Below are 17,358 nucleotides of genomic sequence, written 5' to 3' on the forward strand. Positions count from 1 at the left end.
GCTTCTTCGTGTAAAGACGAGGGCCTGGAGAGAGTTCAGCAGAGCGTGTATCTCTGTCACTAATATTGATCCAAGAGAAAGGAAGTTGGGAAACCTGGAAGCCCACTTTAAAAGACATCCTTTTTGGACTCCTTTGAACTCCACGTAGAATGAATGGAGCCCTTCTGCCTGGGCAGAAAACTTTCCCTTCACTTCTGAGCACGTTTGACTTAACCTTTCGTCTTGCCGAGAGTTCAGGAGTCCTCCGTGTGTCACTATAAGGCCAGCAAGGAGTTCTTGTCAGTGCCTTACAGAAGGTCCCCTAATGTATAGATGGAATGATAAAGTTATTGAACCTTGGGCATATAGAGTGATTTTGATCAGCATTTTTTCATAAAATAAAAACTTATGTGAAGATAAATTAGGGATGGACAGTTTGGAAATCTCTGTCCCGCATTCCTTGGTTCAGGATAGGGTAGGGGTCGTATGAGGCACTCACATCCGAGGGTAGGGAAGCCCGTCTGGAGAGTAAGCACGGGTTATAATGATGGGTCGTGGAGGGGCTGGGTAAGAGGACTGCGGGTCAGAAGCTGGAACGGCTCTGGGAAGCCGCCGAGGCGGACTGTCCACGCCCTGGGCCTCAGTCAGGAGCAGCACCCTGGGACAGCCTGGGTGTCTGCATCACTGATGCCAGACATCCTCTGGAAAGTTGTTGTGCTTGGAAGGAGCGTCGTACAGCGGAGTACTTGATTTCACTGACAAGATTAACGTGTCACTTTTTAGCACCATGGGAGTTCATTAACTTTCTGGAACCTGTGTTCCCGTGAGAAGGAGCCTGCTGGGCAAAGTGCTGGTGAGCTTCAACAAATGGGACCCTCTGAAGGAGCTCCCAGAGCACCAGCTTTTGATGGCATCTCCAACCTAATGTTGAGCAAGCTAATATGTGGATCAAAAATGGTTATCACGTGAGGAGCTTTGTTCCATTAAGAAACAATCATTCTGAATGATCTTTTATATAATCTGCAGGTCATGTTGGCCGCTTCCTGGTGCTGAATTTTGAGAGTTTGGGAGGGCGAAAATGTCTGTGGGTTCATCTGAGGTATGCCAGTAGCTCCTTTTTTTTTTCTTTTTTAAAAATACTTATTTATTTTTTTAACTAGAGAGAGCACGAGTGGGGAAGGAACGGAGAGAGAGAGACAAACAGAAGATCTGAAGCGGGCTCTGCACTGTCAACACAGAGCCCAATGTGGGGCTCAAACTCATGACATGCGAGATCATGACCTGAGCCGAGTCAGACGCTTAACTGACTGAGCCACCCAAGCGCCCCACCATTAGCTCCTTTAGCACACATCTGAGTGGAGCTCCTTTAAAGGAACAAATATGTGAGAAGACTTGTACACATTTATTTGTATATATATTCAGAGCGTTTTGGTTGCTCAGTACTGCCCTCAGCATGTAGGATGAGTTCATTTCTTAAGTATGGATTCCTTTGTGTGTGTGTATGCTTTAAGCTTTTTATGTGTTTATTTTGAGAGAGGGAGGGAGGGAGGGAGAGAAACCCTAAGCAGGCTCCGTGCTGTCTGTGCGGAGCCCAACATAGATGGCTCAGTCCCACAAACTGTGAGATCATGACCTGAGCTGACATAGATTTTTCACTGACTGAGCCATCCAGGTGCCCCAGTATGGATTCCTTCTTTGACAGTGAGAGGGATACGATGTGGTGTGAGAGATAGGATGCACTGTTAGATGTAGGCGGCGGGCACCTGGGTGGCTCAGTCGGTGAAGCATCCGTCTGACTTCGGCTCAGGTCACGATCTCACGGTTCGTGGGTTTGAGCCCCATGTCAGTCTCTGTGCTGACAGCTAGCTCAGAGCCAGGAGCCTGCTTCAGATTCTGTGTCTCCCCTTCTATCTGACCCTCCCCTGCTTGCACTGTCTCTCTCTCTCAAAATTGAAAAAAAAAAAAGAAAAGAAAAAAAACGTAGGCGGGACAGTTATGGTTTCCCATTGAAACTGATGGGAACTATCTTGAGCAACCGGGAATATCACGTCATAAGAGTTACACTGAATTTTGTATACCTCAGGAGGAATGTGTTTGCAAAGTTATTTAAAATTACAAGTGTTCCTTCTTAGAGCAGTTAGAGAATATATTTACCGGTGCTCAAATTTTGATTTCACTTTCCCCTCCCCAGACATGCGTGTTGGAGGAAAGTGTTGCCTAACTTTGAGTTTAGTTGAAGCATCAATTTCCAGGAGCTTTTTGAGTTTTGTGGCTGCTTTGAAATTTTTGAGAACTTTCCCCAAACCCAGAGTAAATGATAGTGCTGGTGTCTAGGTGGTTTTCTGCCACCATGAGGGTGGCTGGCTGGAACATGTCAAAGCCATCAGCCTCAGCTCGGGCCAGCCACATGGAAATTGTGCTGTCACACCTCCGCCTTGTGCCAGCTCTACACACACTTTGGAGGCTGAATTTTCCCTGGGGCTCATGTTGCTGGGCCCGGGGCAGGCCAGAGGATCTTTTAGATCATGATAGTGCGCAGCCAGTGCCCTGTCTAGTTCACTAGTACACCCAAGTGCAGGAGCGAGGCTCAGGGCCAGAGCCTTTGGTAACTGCTCAGTTTTCGCCCCTTGAGTTAACTTGCCGGCAGTTCGCACCGCCTGGAGTTTCAGCTAGAGAGAGAGGCGTGCGGAGGAGTTCTCGCGGGACGCCGGGGCGGCTCAGTTGGTTGAGTGTCCAACTTTGTCGCAGGTCATGATCTTGTGGTTTGTGAGTGGGGGCTCCGTGTCGGGCTCAGTGCTGACAGCTCAGAGCTTGGAGCTGCTTCAGATTCTGTGTCTCCCTCTCTCTCTGCCCCTCCCCCATTTGTACTCTGTCTCCCTCTCTCTCAGAAATAAATAAAATGTTAAAACATTTTTAAGAGCTCTCCTATGGCAAGTGGCTGGACTGGTAAGTAATCAGTGAATTTTACACATCATTTAACGCAGGGGGTCTAAAGAGTGACACTCTTCTCCGCTAAACTCTCAGTTCCCTGCCAGGGAAGGGGTTGTTCTAGATGATGGAGCTGAGGTGTGACACGTCCTTAATGAGACAGTGGCCTGATTTGTTAGTAAATGAAATTGCCCTCTCTAGAAGCCTTGAGAAATTGATAAGTAGTTCTTAAAATAAATCACCATTTAGTGAAGAGAGGAAAAGGGCTGGCATTAAATTCTTGTAACTCTCCTTTCCAGCCTCAGCAGCATTTATGTACATTTGCTGCTTAGAAGCCCAGGTGTGCCGTGTGGCCAGCCTGACTTACAGCGGGCGTCTCTTCTGAACGCGCCCTCACACGCCAGCAGTTAGACACGGATGCCTCCGTCCATTGACCGGATGATGAATGAGGATGCGCCGTGGGTAGGAACGAGAAATACATTCTCATTAAATCCTAGCGCAAAATGTTTCTCAGAACGGTGCGTCCACGTCTTTACCATATAAGGCCACTACTGTGTGGTTTCTTCCAGTTTCCTTGTACCCGAGCTCTCAGCGCTCCGTAAGTGCCCAGCTCTGCCCTTTTAATAACGTATACTCACTGGATAAAATATGTTGTGCTTTTCTCTTGATTGATTTTAAGACGGGTAAGAAGATACCCAGAGCTATAAGCCCTTGAAATTGAGAGAGCGGACCCTTGATTGTGTGTGGTGAGCATCTGTATGTAAAACAATCAGTGCACATTGTTTCCTTTTCCTTTTTCTTTCCCTTTTCCTTTTCCTTTTCCCTTTTCCCTTTTCCCTTTTCCTTTTCCTTTTAGCACAGGCCGGGGAGGGGCAGAGAGAGAGGGAGAGAGGGAGAGGCAGAATCTCAAGCAAGGCTCTGTGCCAAGCAAGTAGTCATAGTGGGGCTCAGTCTTAGAACCCTGAGATCATGACCTGAGCCGAAATCAAGAGTTGGACACTATACCAACTAAGCCATCCGGGTGCCCTGAGTGCACCGTTAAAATGCCAGTTCTCACACTTTCTTCCTTTTGGGGATTCTTTTCTTACTATCAGACATTTAGTCTATGGCCTTTTTGTTCAGCTGCAATATGATGCTACTTTCCCTGTTGTGTTTGTTGTAAGGATTTGTGATGATGTCACAACCAGAGGAAACAGCTGTTGGCAGGAGGTCGCTTTTACTAGCTCTGTTTCTGATGAACAGCTGCCAGTGGTTTTAACATTACCGTGGTGCCTTTTTCACAACCCATGGCCGAGTGGGAATTTTCTTTCCCTGTGGAAATCTAGTACGGACAGATCGTCACTGATGCTTCGGGTTCTCTGCTGCCTCACTCCATTTCTTTATTTAGAAAATGGGAACAGTAAAGATGCTCTATCATAAAGCAGCCTGGTGAGAATGGAGATACAAAGGTCATCATACGGTCCCTGGCATGTAATATAAGCACTCTGAAAGTGTTTGCAATTTTTATTCTTATTTGGCTTTTTTAGGAAGAAGGGCACTTGGTGGCGGTTGCCCTTTAAACCAACACTCAAGTTCCTGTGAAGACATTTGGATCTTTGGTAGTCGATGCTCTGGGCTTGTCAGCGCTGAGCCAGGAGTGGCGGAGTGACACACTTAACTACTGTTCTCCGATGTCTGACTTGAGTGTCTTTAAGCCAGGATTGTGTAATTTTCACCTTAAAAAAAAGTCATTAGTAAGCTTCTCAGTATAAGAAAAACTTATATTAGAAAAAGTTATTTGGTGTCCTTGGAAGCCCAGAGTTTAGTTACTGTACTTTGCCATCAAAGATGCCAGACGTGGTTTGCTGGGCAGAGCAGGAATGCAAAGATAAAACAATTCAGATAGAAAAACCTTTTTTCCTTGGGAGTAAAGTTTCTTTTTTAATTCTTCTAAAAACTAGGAAACAACATACTAGGACATCCATATACTCACCCACAAGACTAAACAGATGTTAATGTTTTGCCATGTTTGTTTCATACCTCCCTTTTCTTTAAAAACAGTAAGGCATAACAGATGTAACTAAAATAGCATTCCCCTTTTCTCCTCCTCCTTCACCGGAGGGAACCATTCCCTCAAAGCTGGTATGGATTGTGTTTTTGTACTTTTACTGCATGTGTGCCTGTGTTTACATAGACTGATATTTTGTGTGGGTTCCACTTTTATGTAAGTGATATGTATTTCCGTGCCAACGACAGTTACATTGCTTCTGCTTTTTTCTCCATTCCCAGTGATGCTGCAGTTACTATCATTTCTGTGCAAAATATGGGAACCTTTCTTCCCCCAGACCACCTCAAATGCTATTGCTCAGGGAGGGGATCTTCACCTCTGCCTGTTTCCAGGTTGCTCTCGAAAAGCATTGGAGCAACAGCCTTCTGTGAGCGGTATTTTTGAGTTCCTCTTTCCTGACATCCTTGCCAGCACTTCTAATTGGACTTCTAAATTGTTGCCCATTTTAATAGGTATAAAATGTTACCTTGTCATTTTAATTTGTAGTTCCCTGATTACTAGTGAGGCCAAGTATCTTTCCATAGACCTCTAAAGGCTTTTCAGGTTCCCCTCCCTGTGAATTCCGTGCTCATAGCCTTTGCCATGGTTCCTGTGGGCTGGTTGTTGACTTTGTGGGGTGTGGGTGTTGCATATATATTTTCTCTGCTGCTTGTCTTGCACTCTGCTTATGTTTGTTGTTGTTGTTCTTGAGGGGAGTTTGCAACAATGTTTATCATATAGGCTGCAGTTTCTCCCCATACCGTCCTTTGTATCCGGTGGCACAGCTCTTAAGTAGGGGGTTCAGTGGGGCGCCTCCTCTCTGTTCTCTGGGAAGTTCTGTCTGAGGCCGCCCCTTCCTTGAGTGTTTGGTAAAGCTCTCCTGTAAAACCACGTGGGCTTTTGGTATTATATGGTTAGATTTATGGGGAGGTGGATAATATGTGGACTTTGTTACTGGTTCTTTTATGGCTGTGGGTCTCTTCGGGCTTCTTATTTACTGAAAAATTTTTGATATTTTTTTCTAGGAGATTGCCTTTTTCATCTAGTGTTTTAAAATTTATTATCAGATGTTATTCCTAGTATTTTCATATTATGTAAATTTACACCATATTTGTAAGTTATGTCCCTTGTTAAATTCCTGGTATTTGTGCTTAATCTACCCTATTGTGTTGATTTTAATAAATAATAAATAATAAGCCATTATTATTTTCTTTCTTGTTAATTTCTTTTCGTAATTTTACGTTCTTTGGGTATACTCTCTGTAAATATTCGGGAACCTTTTTATGTGCTTATTAGCTCCTTAATTTTCATACTTTCTGTATATACACAATTAAAGCTAATTGATTTTCTGTTAAGATCTGTTTTAGACCTCTCCCACAAGTTATGAAACGTCATGTATTTATTGATCAGTCTTAACTTTTTGTTAGCCGTTATGATTTTCTATGTGAATTATTTAGTAAATTTTAAAAATTTTCAGATGCCTTAGGGATTTTTGGTTTATATATTTTCTATTAATTTTTAATTAAATTGCAATGTACTCTGAACATGCACAGTGAGATATTGATTCCTGGGTATTTTGTGAGATTCGCTTTGTGGTATCCTACCTCTTTGGTCATTTAAAAAAGGTAATGTGGGGCGCCCGGGTGGCTCAGTCGGTTAAGCGTCCGGCTTCAGCTCAGGTCATGATCTCACAGTTCGTGGGTTCGAGCCCCACATCAGGCTCTATGCTGACAGCTAGCTCAGAGCCTGGAGCCTGCTTCAAATTCTGTGTCTGTCTCCCTCTCTGACCCTCCCCTGCTCGTACTGCCTCTCTCTGTCTCTCAAATAAATAAATAAAAATTAAAATAAAATAAGTAAAGTTAAAATAAAATAAAAATAAAAAAGGTAATGTTTAGTGTGTGCCTGAAAAAAATTGTTTATTTTAAAATATTGGCTTCAAGGCTGGATATATCCTTTAGACCAAGCTTGTTACTTTTGCTAAAGTCTTCTGTATTCATACCACTTCTTGTCTGTTCACTTGAGAGTGAGTCTTTGTCAAAATCTCTTAAGATTATGGCTTTGTCATTTTCTCTTCATAGTTCTGTCAGCTTTTGCTGTAATTCTTTTGAATCTGTGTAGTTAGAGGAGTTAAACTTCCCAGTGCCGTTAGCATCCCAGTGAGTTGTTTCAATGTTATATTAAGTCTGTCCTAGCTTAGCTATTTGGGATATATTTTTATGCCCTTCCCCTCCTTTAATTACCTTTTTGTTTTTTTATTGTTTTTGTTTGTTTGTTTGTTTGCTTGTTTTAGAAAGAGAGCATGGGCTGGGGAGGGGGTGGGCGGAGGGTGGGGGGAGAGACTCTCAAGCAGGCTCCATGTCAGTGCAGAGGCTGACCTATGGGGCTCCGATCCCACAACCTTGGGAATCATGACCTGAGCCGAAATCAAGAGTTGGACACTCTGAGCCACCCAAACACCCCTACTTTTTTATTTTCTAACTTAGTTCCTTTTTATTTTTTTTTTTATGTCTTTATTTTGAGACAGAGACAGAGAGCCAGCGGGGGAGGGGCAGAGAGACAGGGAGACACAGAATCCGAAGCTGAGCTGTCAGCACAGAGCCCGACGCGGGGCTAAAAACCTACCGACTGTGAGATCATGACCTGAGCCAAAGTCGGATGCTCAACTAACTGAGCCACCCAGGTGTCCCAGCTTATTAGTTCCTTTTTAAATATGTCTTGTAGCTGGTTGTAATAGAATCTGAGACATGCTGTCTTTTGGCTGGTGGATTTAAGATGTTGATATTATAATCACATATTACATAAATTACAGTATTATTATAAAATGGACACCTGCGAGTCCACCACCACCTGCATGAGAAATTGAGTATTCTGGTGGGGGGAGCTTCAGGGCTGGGTTACTCACATGGTTTTTGTGAGGATGCAGTAAGGAAAATAGGGAAAACCACCTGGCTGAAGTCCTCAGTAGCAGTTCCTTCTTTAAGGAAAGGCGTGATCAGGGATATGACAGCGTGGATTCCAGCAGTTGTGAAATTTGGGGTAACATTTATTGAGTCTTTCAAGTGCTGGGAAAGTACTTTACCTGGGTTACCTTCAGTTAGTCCTCACATCAGCTCCTATAGAAGGAATTTTAACATTCTCAGTTTACAGATGAGGAGATGAGGTTGAGAGATGAAGTCATTTTGGCCAGTGTCAGAGCTGGAGCCTGACGGAGGCACGACGCCCGCCCAGGCAGTCTGCTGCTCGACCAGCTGTGCTTTGCTGCCTGTTAATGACCCATATGGGCCCCTCCTCAGAGCACCCAGGTCCTATACAATACTGTCTCGCTGGCACTTTCTTTTAGGATTGCTTTCCAGAGGTTCAAACTGGATTTATTTCCACTTACAGGGGAAAACGAGGAAGTGAAAAAACCTAGACCTTAGGTCTGTGGACAAGCCATCTTCACACTTCAATTTAGAATCATTCTTTCTCAGCAGAAAACCTTTGGGGGCGCCTGGGTGGCTCAGTTCGTTAAGCACCGGCCCTTGATCTTGGCTCGGGTCATCTCAGGGTTCTTGAGATCGAGCACTGTGTGGGGCTCTCGCTGACAGCGTGTAGACTGCTTGAGATTCTCTCTCTTCCCCTGTCTCTCCCTCTGCCCACGACCCCCCCCCCCACTCTTGGCACTGTCTCTCTCTCTCTCTCTCAAAATAAATGCACAAACTTAAAAAGAGAAGAAGGAAACCTTCCCAAAGACGGTGACCCCCACAGGCCTGGTTGATGCCCTTCTGTGTCCCTGCCACCTGTGCCTGTCCCGTGCGGCGTGCCTCATGCCGCACCGTATCTGGTGGTTTAAATGGACTCCACATTCAGCCAGGACAGCACTGCTATGTTCCCGTCTGTGTCTCCAGTACTCGGCACAGGGTCTGGGAAATGACACGTGTTTGATGTTCTTACTGATGGAGCAAATTAATATATTGAGCTAGAAGATCTAGTAACAAAAGTAGCTTTTTATTATTTAGTATATTCCAGGCACCAGACCGGCCTGCCTCATTTATTACACTTCACAGATACTGTGTTTTTTCACAAACTGAAGGTTTGTGGCAATCCTGCGTCGAGGAGGTCTGTCGATACCATTTTCCCAACAGCATTTGCTCACTTTGTGTCTCTGTGTTACATTTTGGTAATTCTTGGAATATTTCAAACTTTTTCATTTGTCATGATTTGTATGTGATCAGTGATCCTGACTCACTGAAAGCTCACATGATGGCTAGCGTCTTTAGCAATAAAGTACTGTTCCATTAAGGTTTATACATTGTATTTTTTAAGACCTAATGCTGTTGTACACTTAATAGACTACAGTATGTTATAAATATAAATTTTATGTGCACAATAAAATTAAAAAATTTATTTGACTCACTTTAATTGCCATAATATGGACCAGAGCCTGCAGTATCTCCGAGGTATATCTGAAATTAAATTTTTTACATACGTATACAGATAGTTATAATACTAAATTATGATTCACCTAACAACTTTATTTCATTTAATCTTACAGTAATCCTGGGGCGTAAATATCATTGTTCACTCCTTTCACAGATGATAGGCTCAAATTCAGATTATATGATTTGCTTAAGGTCACCCACTGTTTAAGCAGGAGAGCCTGGATTTGAACCCATATCTGTCTGACTCTGGGTACTGGGGTCTTGGTGTTTAGCATAACTGCTTCTCTGGAAATTTCCACAGTTGAGTCACAGCGGAGAAATCACAGAATTTCTTGATCTTGAAAAATTTCCAAGAAGCCTTGCCGCAGTGTTGTGCCGACTTGTCTTAACAGGAGAATAACACAACGGCAGCGTCAGTTTTGCTTGGCGCTGATTCCTTTTTGTGCGCCTGCTTTTAGAGCATATAGGACTTGAGCAGGGACTGGCATTAACCCGTTTAAAAAGGGAAGTAGCTCTTGTGTACCTGTTGTTGGAAAGCATTTGCCTTGGTTAATACAAAACTGGCTTGATAAGCCAGACTGACTTGTTAGGTTCAGATGTGCCCCATGAGTATATTGTGTTGGTTATTTACGACCAGCATTGAAAATTGTTTTTTTAATGTTTGTTTAAGTTGAGAGAGAGAGAGAGAGAGAGAGAGAGAGAGAGAGAGCATCTATGAGTGAGGGAGGGGCAGAGAAAGAATCCCAAGCAGACTTGGCGCTGTGCATAGAGCCTGATGTGGGGCTCGATCACACAAACCATGAGCTCATGACCTGAGCTAAAATCAAGAGTTGGATGCTTAACTGACTGAGCCACCCAGGCGCCCCTGAATACTGTCTTCTTAATGAGACGTGGACTAGGTACTGGGTGAGCTCTAGGCTGGGGTTGATGAGTTGGTCTGGCTTTTCTGTTGATTGAAGACCGTGAAGAGACCGAGACATTGTTAAACAGATTGAGCCCCTGAGCAATAGCTAAAGCTTTTCTTTTGATTACTCTAACTTTGTGTGCTGCTGTTCATTTCCAGAGCTGGTAATTTGTACATTCAAGGCTATTAGCTAATTATATTAAAAGTTATGTTTAACATTTTGAGTAGCACCAAGTTTTGTTTTTGTTTTTTTTTTAACAGTGAAAATGCACCTATAGTTGACAAATTGTATTTTGGTGAAAAGATTTAGCATTCTTGTTCACTATATCAATGCAATTGATTAAATAAAATCTTTGTGGTTCTAGAAATTTGGATCCTTATAATTTGGTGGAGTGCCTTGGCAATAGCTGTTTCTAGACATGAAAGTCTAGACAGTTCTTACTAGTTGACGTTGACCAACGTGAATGTCATTGTATATAGACACTTGAGAGTTTGGGGTGGAGGAATGAAAGAAAAACGGTTCTTAGGAAGCACACAAACGCTGTGGTGTTGGTGTTACACAGTATGTTTGTTTCTCTCTTCTTTCAGACTGGTCGAATCGACAAATCCTACCCCACGGTATGTGGCCACACGGGACCGGTGCTCGACATAGACTGGTGCCCGCACAGCGATCAGGTCATCGCCAGCGGCTCCGAAGACTGCACGGTCATGGTAAGGCCCCGGGGGGGGGGGGGGGGGCACGCCCAGGTCAGTGAGACCCAGCTACTGCTTCCAAAAAGCATGCATGTGCAGAAACTTGAAAAGGAGAAAGTCAGAGCAGTTTCGATTGTCTGCTGGATTGCACCATGACTTAGTGACATGAAAGAGTGACATTACCCAAGCCTTTTCTACGTCCTTATGTCAAAGAAGTTGTACTGTATTGGTTTTCCTCTTTCGCACGAGTGTGCGTGTGTACGTGCCTATTGACTGTTGTCTCATCTGCTCCATGGGAAGATTTTGAGGAAAGTGAAATGACTTTCCAATAATTCTGTGAATGCCATTGGACCACATGACTCCTCTCCCTCCCCCAGAAGGAAGACAGAATTGCCAGGATGAATGGAATCTTTATGGTGAAATAAGATGCCAAAGATTATACGTATAAAATGGGACATATCATGTGTATTGGGAAATCGTGAATAGTAAAGCTTTGCAATAAGTAAAGTGCTTATTTCCAAGCTAACGTCAGAAGCCGTGTTCTGTCTAGTTTGACCCTGGTTAAGAAATGCCTTTTTATGCAGGTAGACAAACCAGGTGAAAGATTTTTAAAGTAAGTTCTTTACATTCCCTCATTTAGATTCCAGAAGTAGGTTACGTGTGAAACCAGGCTTTGGGATACTTTTTAACGTAAAGCTTCTCGTTCTTGATTAGGTTCTTCTTAGCCTTCAAATGTAATTGTCGGTTTGGATCAGTTTTTAATCCTCGCCCCACCTGTGTTGAAAGGTTGACGTTTGCACAAACGGGGAGCGGTGCACTGAGTGCTGCGCTGGGTGAAGGCCGTGCCTGCGCACGTCCGGGCGCTCTGATGCGCGTCAGGTGCAGAACTTGGAGGCCACTTGTATTTCCCTCTCCATTTTCTGTGGACCAAGCCCGACTTAGAAACAGTGTTTGGAAGGCTTTATTAAAATTATATGACATAAACACAAGTTAATTCCTGAATTGTGTCATTTAAACATTTACTCGTTTATCCCCATGGACTTTTGGCTGAGGGTTGCTCCTCCTGTGATTTTGTAATTTTGGCAGCCAAATCATACTAAGGAAATATGTTAAAAGGAATTGTTCTGCTTAGTGTGCACTGCTAAATTGATCATTTTCATGGCTGCAGACACATTTTACTAAGGGAAAGGAACATTGTTTAGACCCCCGATGCCAAAATCTTAAACTGAGAGTCTTAACTTCTCTTGAAGAAGCAGGTTTGATTCATCTAAAAAAGAAAAACACAAAACAAACCTTTTTATTATAAAAAATGCTAAATGTTAAGTGAATCTCTGTAACCACCACCCAGGTCAGGAAACAGAACTTCGCCAGCCTTCTCAGACTCTCCCCTCTCCCCTGTGCTCCTCTGCTACTCCCAGCTCCTCCCACTCATCTTTCTCCATGGTTTTTAATCACCCACATGTTCCTTTCTAGACACTACAGCTTGAAGTTTAAAAGTTTAAAGAACTCGATATGTCTTTTAAGTCTTGTAACCTCTCAAATCCTCTTCCATCGTTTTCTTGTCCGCAACAGTGAATCTGATGAAGAAGCCCGACCTTTGACCTGCAGTCTCTCAACTGTCTTAGTGTCTGCTGATTGCATGTTCAGGGTGCATTTCAACATGTTCCTCTGTCCTCTAAATTCCCTATAAATTGGCAGCTGGATCCTGACGTGTGATCGCATTCAGTCTCGATCCCTTTGGCAAGATGATAGCTCGTGTTATGTTCTTGCATCAAGAGACCCATGATACCAAGATGTCTGGTCTTTGTTCTTTTTTGATTTGTGCAGCTGTTGATGCTCAGCGCCCAGATCCAGCAGATCCTCAGGGCTCACAAAATGGAGATACTAAATTCTGTTATTTTGTTTTCAGTTTTCAGCTGGTAAAAATTGTAAGGGGGGTGCCCCCTCTTTTCTACTATTGGCCTAGTAGTACTGTTCATATAGGAAAGTTGGATAAATGCTTGAATCTCTCCTTTTATTTACTCAGTTTTTAAAATAATGAATTGGTTCTCTCTCTTTCTCAGAAGATGACCAGTTAGGTTTTTTGCCTCCTTTCATTTCATTTTGATTTCATGGATGTGGAACGTCTTTCATGGGTTTCGATTCATTACAATTCTTATCTCAAAGCCCAGGTCATCCCTTCTTTGTTAACGGGAACTTCTTCAAGGTTCCTGAGTCCTTTTGACACACCCTAGTTGTTTTTGATGGCTTCCCTGATATTTGGTATGTTAAGGTGTTCCGTGCTCATCTTGGACATTTCTTCACCCACACTTCATATCAGCCATTTCTCTCAGAAGCTCTGGTTTCTTTTAATGAAAAATGGAATTTCTAGATCACAGTCTGGGTGCTAGGAATGGTCACTGTTACCATGGTGATCATTTTTTAAAGACTTGGCAGTAAATGGGGCCAGAATATACGGGTGTATGTAAAGATAAAATACCATGTGACCTCACCTTAATATTCCCCGTTAAAACCCAGGACTATGTAGTTTTAACCTAACCTTGAATATTGCATCTTTATCTTCTCACACACTGAGAATCTGGGGTCTGAGATTCTGAAGAATCTCAGGGGTGAATTAGACTGCCCTGATGTGTCTCCTGTGCCTTATTACTCTTACATACAACAGACTCCGAGCAAAACTACTGTTATGAGCACCATAAATCAGTTTATGATTACTCAAAATAGTAATCTCTCTCTCTCTCCCCCTCTCCCTCTGCCCTTCTCCCCAGCTCGCACACACTCCACTCTCGCTCTCTCTAAAATAAAAATAAAATGAGGTGCTCAGTAATTCCAAGATCACACAGCCATTACATTTAACAGCCTCTCCTGTCTGATTTCTCTAAGTAACTGTATTTAGTGCTCTCCATAGGTCCTTATGCCCACCTCTTTCTAGTCATTTAGATCATCTGAAGCTCCTTTCCTGGTAGATTCTGGACCTCAGTGCACTAGAACCCAACCAGAAAGTGCTCAGGCCCCTCTGGGACAGGCCTCACACTGAGAAGAAATTCCAAAGAATGGAATCAAATAGAAAAGGCTTATGGGAACAATATTTTCTAAGTTCTTCTACATAGATAATAGCTGGTCTCTGACCTTTACAGATTTGAAGGTGAGTGTTTCTGGATATAAAATCTTTGGTTCACAGTCTTTCCTCAAGTGTCTAAATATATTATTCCATTTTCTTTCGTCATAAAGTGTCGTCAAAAGAAGTAAGATAATCTCTCCCTTATAAACCATATATTCTTTTTGTTCAGATGTACATAAGATTTTCTTCTCTTAGAACATAGAAGTGCCTTGGGGCACCTGGATGGCTCAGTTGGTTAAGCGGCTGACTCGGCTCAGGTCATGATCTCGCAGTTTGTGAGTTGGAGCCCTGCATTGGGCTCTGTGCTGACAGCTCAGAGCCTGGAGCCTGCTTCGGATTCTGTGTCTCCCTCTCTCTCTGCCCCTCCCCTGCTCACACTCTGTCTCTCTGTCTCTCAAAAATAAATAAACATTAGGAAAAAAAAGAACATAGTAATCTTGGGGCACCTAGGTGGCTCAGTCGGTTAAGCCTCCCAACTTTAGCTCAGGTCCTGATCTCATGGTTCATGGGTTCGAGCCCTCCTTTGGACTCTGCTGTTAGCTCAGAGCCAGGAGCCTGCTTTGGATTCTGTGTCTCCTCTTTCTCTCTCTGCCCCTCCCCTGCTGGCGCTCTCTCTGTCTGTCTCTGTCTCTCTCAAAAATAAACATTAAAACATTTTTTTAAAGAATATAGTAGTAATCTTGCTAGAATATTGTTGGTTATTCTGAGTTGGCATTCCAAGGTTTGTGGCATGTTTTTTTTTTTTGTTTTGTTTCTTTTTTTTTTTTTTAATTATTTGAGAGAGACAATGCGAGCAGGGGAGGGTCAGAGAGAGAGGGAGACGCAGAATCTGAAGCAGGCTCCAGGCTCTGAGCTGTCAGCACAGAACCTGACATGGGGCTCAAACCCACAAACCATGAGATCATGACCTGAGCCGAAGCCGGACACTTAACCGACTGAACCACCCAGGCGCCCCTTGTTTTGTTTCTTTTTGAATGAGAGAGCAGGAGTGTGCGCCCATGAGTTGGCGGGGGGATGTCAGAGGGACAGAGAGAGAGAAGAAAATCCCGAGCAGGCTTCACACTCAGTGTGGAGTCTGACTTGAGGCTGCATCTCATGACCCTGGGATTATGATTTGAGCCAAAATCAAGAGTTGGATGCTCAACTGACTATGAGCCACCCAGGCTCACCCCCGCTGCCCCACGGTAGGTTCTTTCAGTATAAGGTTTCAGGGTTTTTCCCTCCCAGGAATGTTTTCTTCAATTACAGTCTTAGTATTTGTTCTGTTTTCTTGCCTTGGTTTTCTCCTTCAGGGACTCCTGTTAATCCATGTGCTTTTTCTTCTTTGCTTGTCTTCAGTATTGGTTAGTTTCTCTCCCAACCTTTTTTTGTGTTCATTTATTTTATTTTCTTTACTTAAAAACTTTTAATTAATCTAGTTGATGCACAGTGTTACATTAGCTTCAGAACTTTAACCATTTTTTTTGTTTTCTAACTTTTATTTTTAGGGAGACATTGCTATGTTTTTGATACTATGTTCTTTCTTGGTTAGTCTTCATTTCTAAAGTGATTCTTCTTTTATTTCTAATTTTGAAAATTTTTCCTTCCTTACTTTTGAGTTTTTCAAATTCTGATTTATGTGTCCTGGATTTTATTTTGTTTTGAAATAGCATGTGATGGCTTTTACCTCTTTTTGAGCACACCTTCTTAGCATTTTTATATTGTTTATAGGAATGCTAGTCTATGCCTTATTCTTTTTGTTTCTTATAGTAGCTTGACTTTTTTGACTTTCTTTTTTTTTCTTTAATTTTTTATATTTATTTTTGTAAGAGAGAGACAAAACACAAGTGGGGGATGGGCAGAGAAAGAGGGAAACAACCTGAAGCAGGCTCCAGGCTCTGAGCTTTTCAGGCAGTGGTAGAAACTTGGCGGCTTGCTTTCTGAGATTTCCTAGCCTGCCGTTATTTGGATTTTCTCATTCCTTTGTCCTTCTGACTTCTGTCCTTCTCAGCTTTGATTCCTTTCTTCGGAATTTCTCCTCACTGTGGGGCCTGCCTCAGAACGGAGCCCTTTCTCGTGGCCTCTAGAAATGGGGTCTGGACTGAAGTCTAGATTGCTCCAGCCCCTTCAGACCTTCGTATTCTGGTCCCCGTCCTCACCCGCTATTGGAGAGGACAAAAACCTTCCAGTTTCCATTGCTGGTGTCCATCATGGCCTGCTGGTCTCAGGTCTGTGAAGCACCCCGTCACTGACCCATGGCTTTTCCGCACGGAGACTGACAATATGCAGGTCCCGTGGTTATTGCTGGTTTCTTCCTCCCACTTGCATTTGGGGATTATCACCTAGTTCTGTGTTTTTGTTTTGTTATCTGCTTGCTCCATGATTTTATAGAGAGACTTGGGAAGATCCCAAAACTGTGCTTGCCACTAACACCACCATCCTTCTAGAATTTTCTTTGTGTCCCTTTTATTGGTATTGCCAGAGTAAACATTGTGTAAAGTAAGTAATGCTTGGAGGTAAGTCCTCCCCCTAGCTTATTTTTTTAAGCCCTTAGGTATGGCACCGATATATATTTTTTTATTTTTAAGAGACAAAGAGAGACAGCATGAGCAGGGGAGGGTCAGAGAGAGGGAGACACAGAATCCGTAGACAGGCTCCCCGCTCTGAGCTGTCAGCACAGAGCCCGACACGGGGCTCAAACCCACGAACCGTGAGATCATGACCTGAGCCGAAGCCAGATGCTTAACCAACTGAGCCACCCAGGCGCGCCGGCACTGATATTTTAATCATTTAAGGTCCCCCAGATAATTTTGGGGGGCAATTACAAGAAGCTTTTATAGCTCAGCAATTAGAGTGAAATTCTGAAGAAATAGTTGTCTCCTACCCCACCTTAATACCTTATTTTCCACTTTTCTCTCCTAAAGGTAAAAGAACACTGTATGATAGATCAGACAGTTTCAAACAAAACCATCTTCAAATTTTATTTTTATTTTCTCACTATGTTTAAGCAATCTCTACACCCATCATGGGGCACAAACTCAACAACCCTAAGATCAAGAGTCGCATGTTCCACTGATTGAGCTAGACAAGTGCTCCAACACCTTTTCTTTTCGGTAGATAGTGTAACAAGACCTCATTATCGTATAGTATAGTATAAAGCTCAAGATGGAGAGTCCGGAGCGTGTGTAGGCCACTTACACGCCCTGAACCTCAGTTGCCTTACACGTAAAATAATAACAACAAAACAACAACACCACCAACGACAAGGAAGCTATGAATATATACCGAGTTCTTATTTTTTATAGTT

At 43.1% G+C, this 17,358-nt stretch overlaps 1 protein-coding gene across 1 annotated transcript in view; it reads left to right on the plus strand.

Annotated features, from left to right (window-relative positions):
* CORO1C (coronin 1C) overlaps positions 1-17,358 on the plus strand; it is a 73,617-nt gene that overhangs the window by 35,737 nt on the left and 20,522 nt on the right. The window contains exon 3 of the mRNA XM_029921764.1: positions 10,847-10,969. Coding sequence (XP_029777624.1) covers positions 10,847-10,969 — 123 coding nt within the window. The remainder of the gene's footprint in view (positions 1-10,846; positions 10,970-17,358) is intronic.

This window comes from Suricata suricatta, chromosome 14 (assembly GCF_006229205.1).
Source record: "Suricata suricatta isolate VVHF042 chromosome 14, meerkat_22Aug2017_6uvM2_HiC, whole genome shotgun sequence".
In the NCBI taxonomy this organism is placed as follows: Eukaryota; Metazoa; Chordata; class Mammalia; order Carnivora; family Herpestidae; genus Suricata; species Suricata suricatta.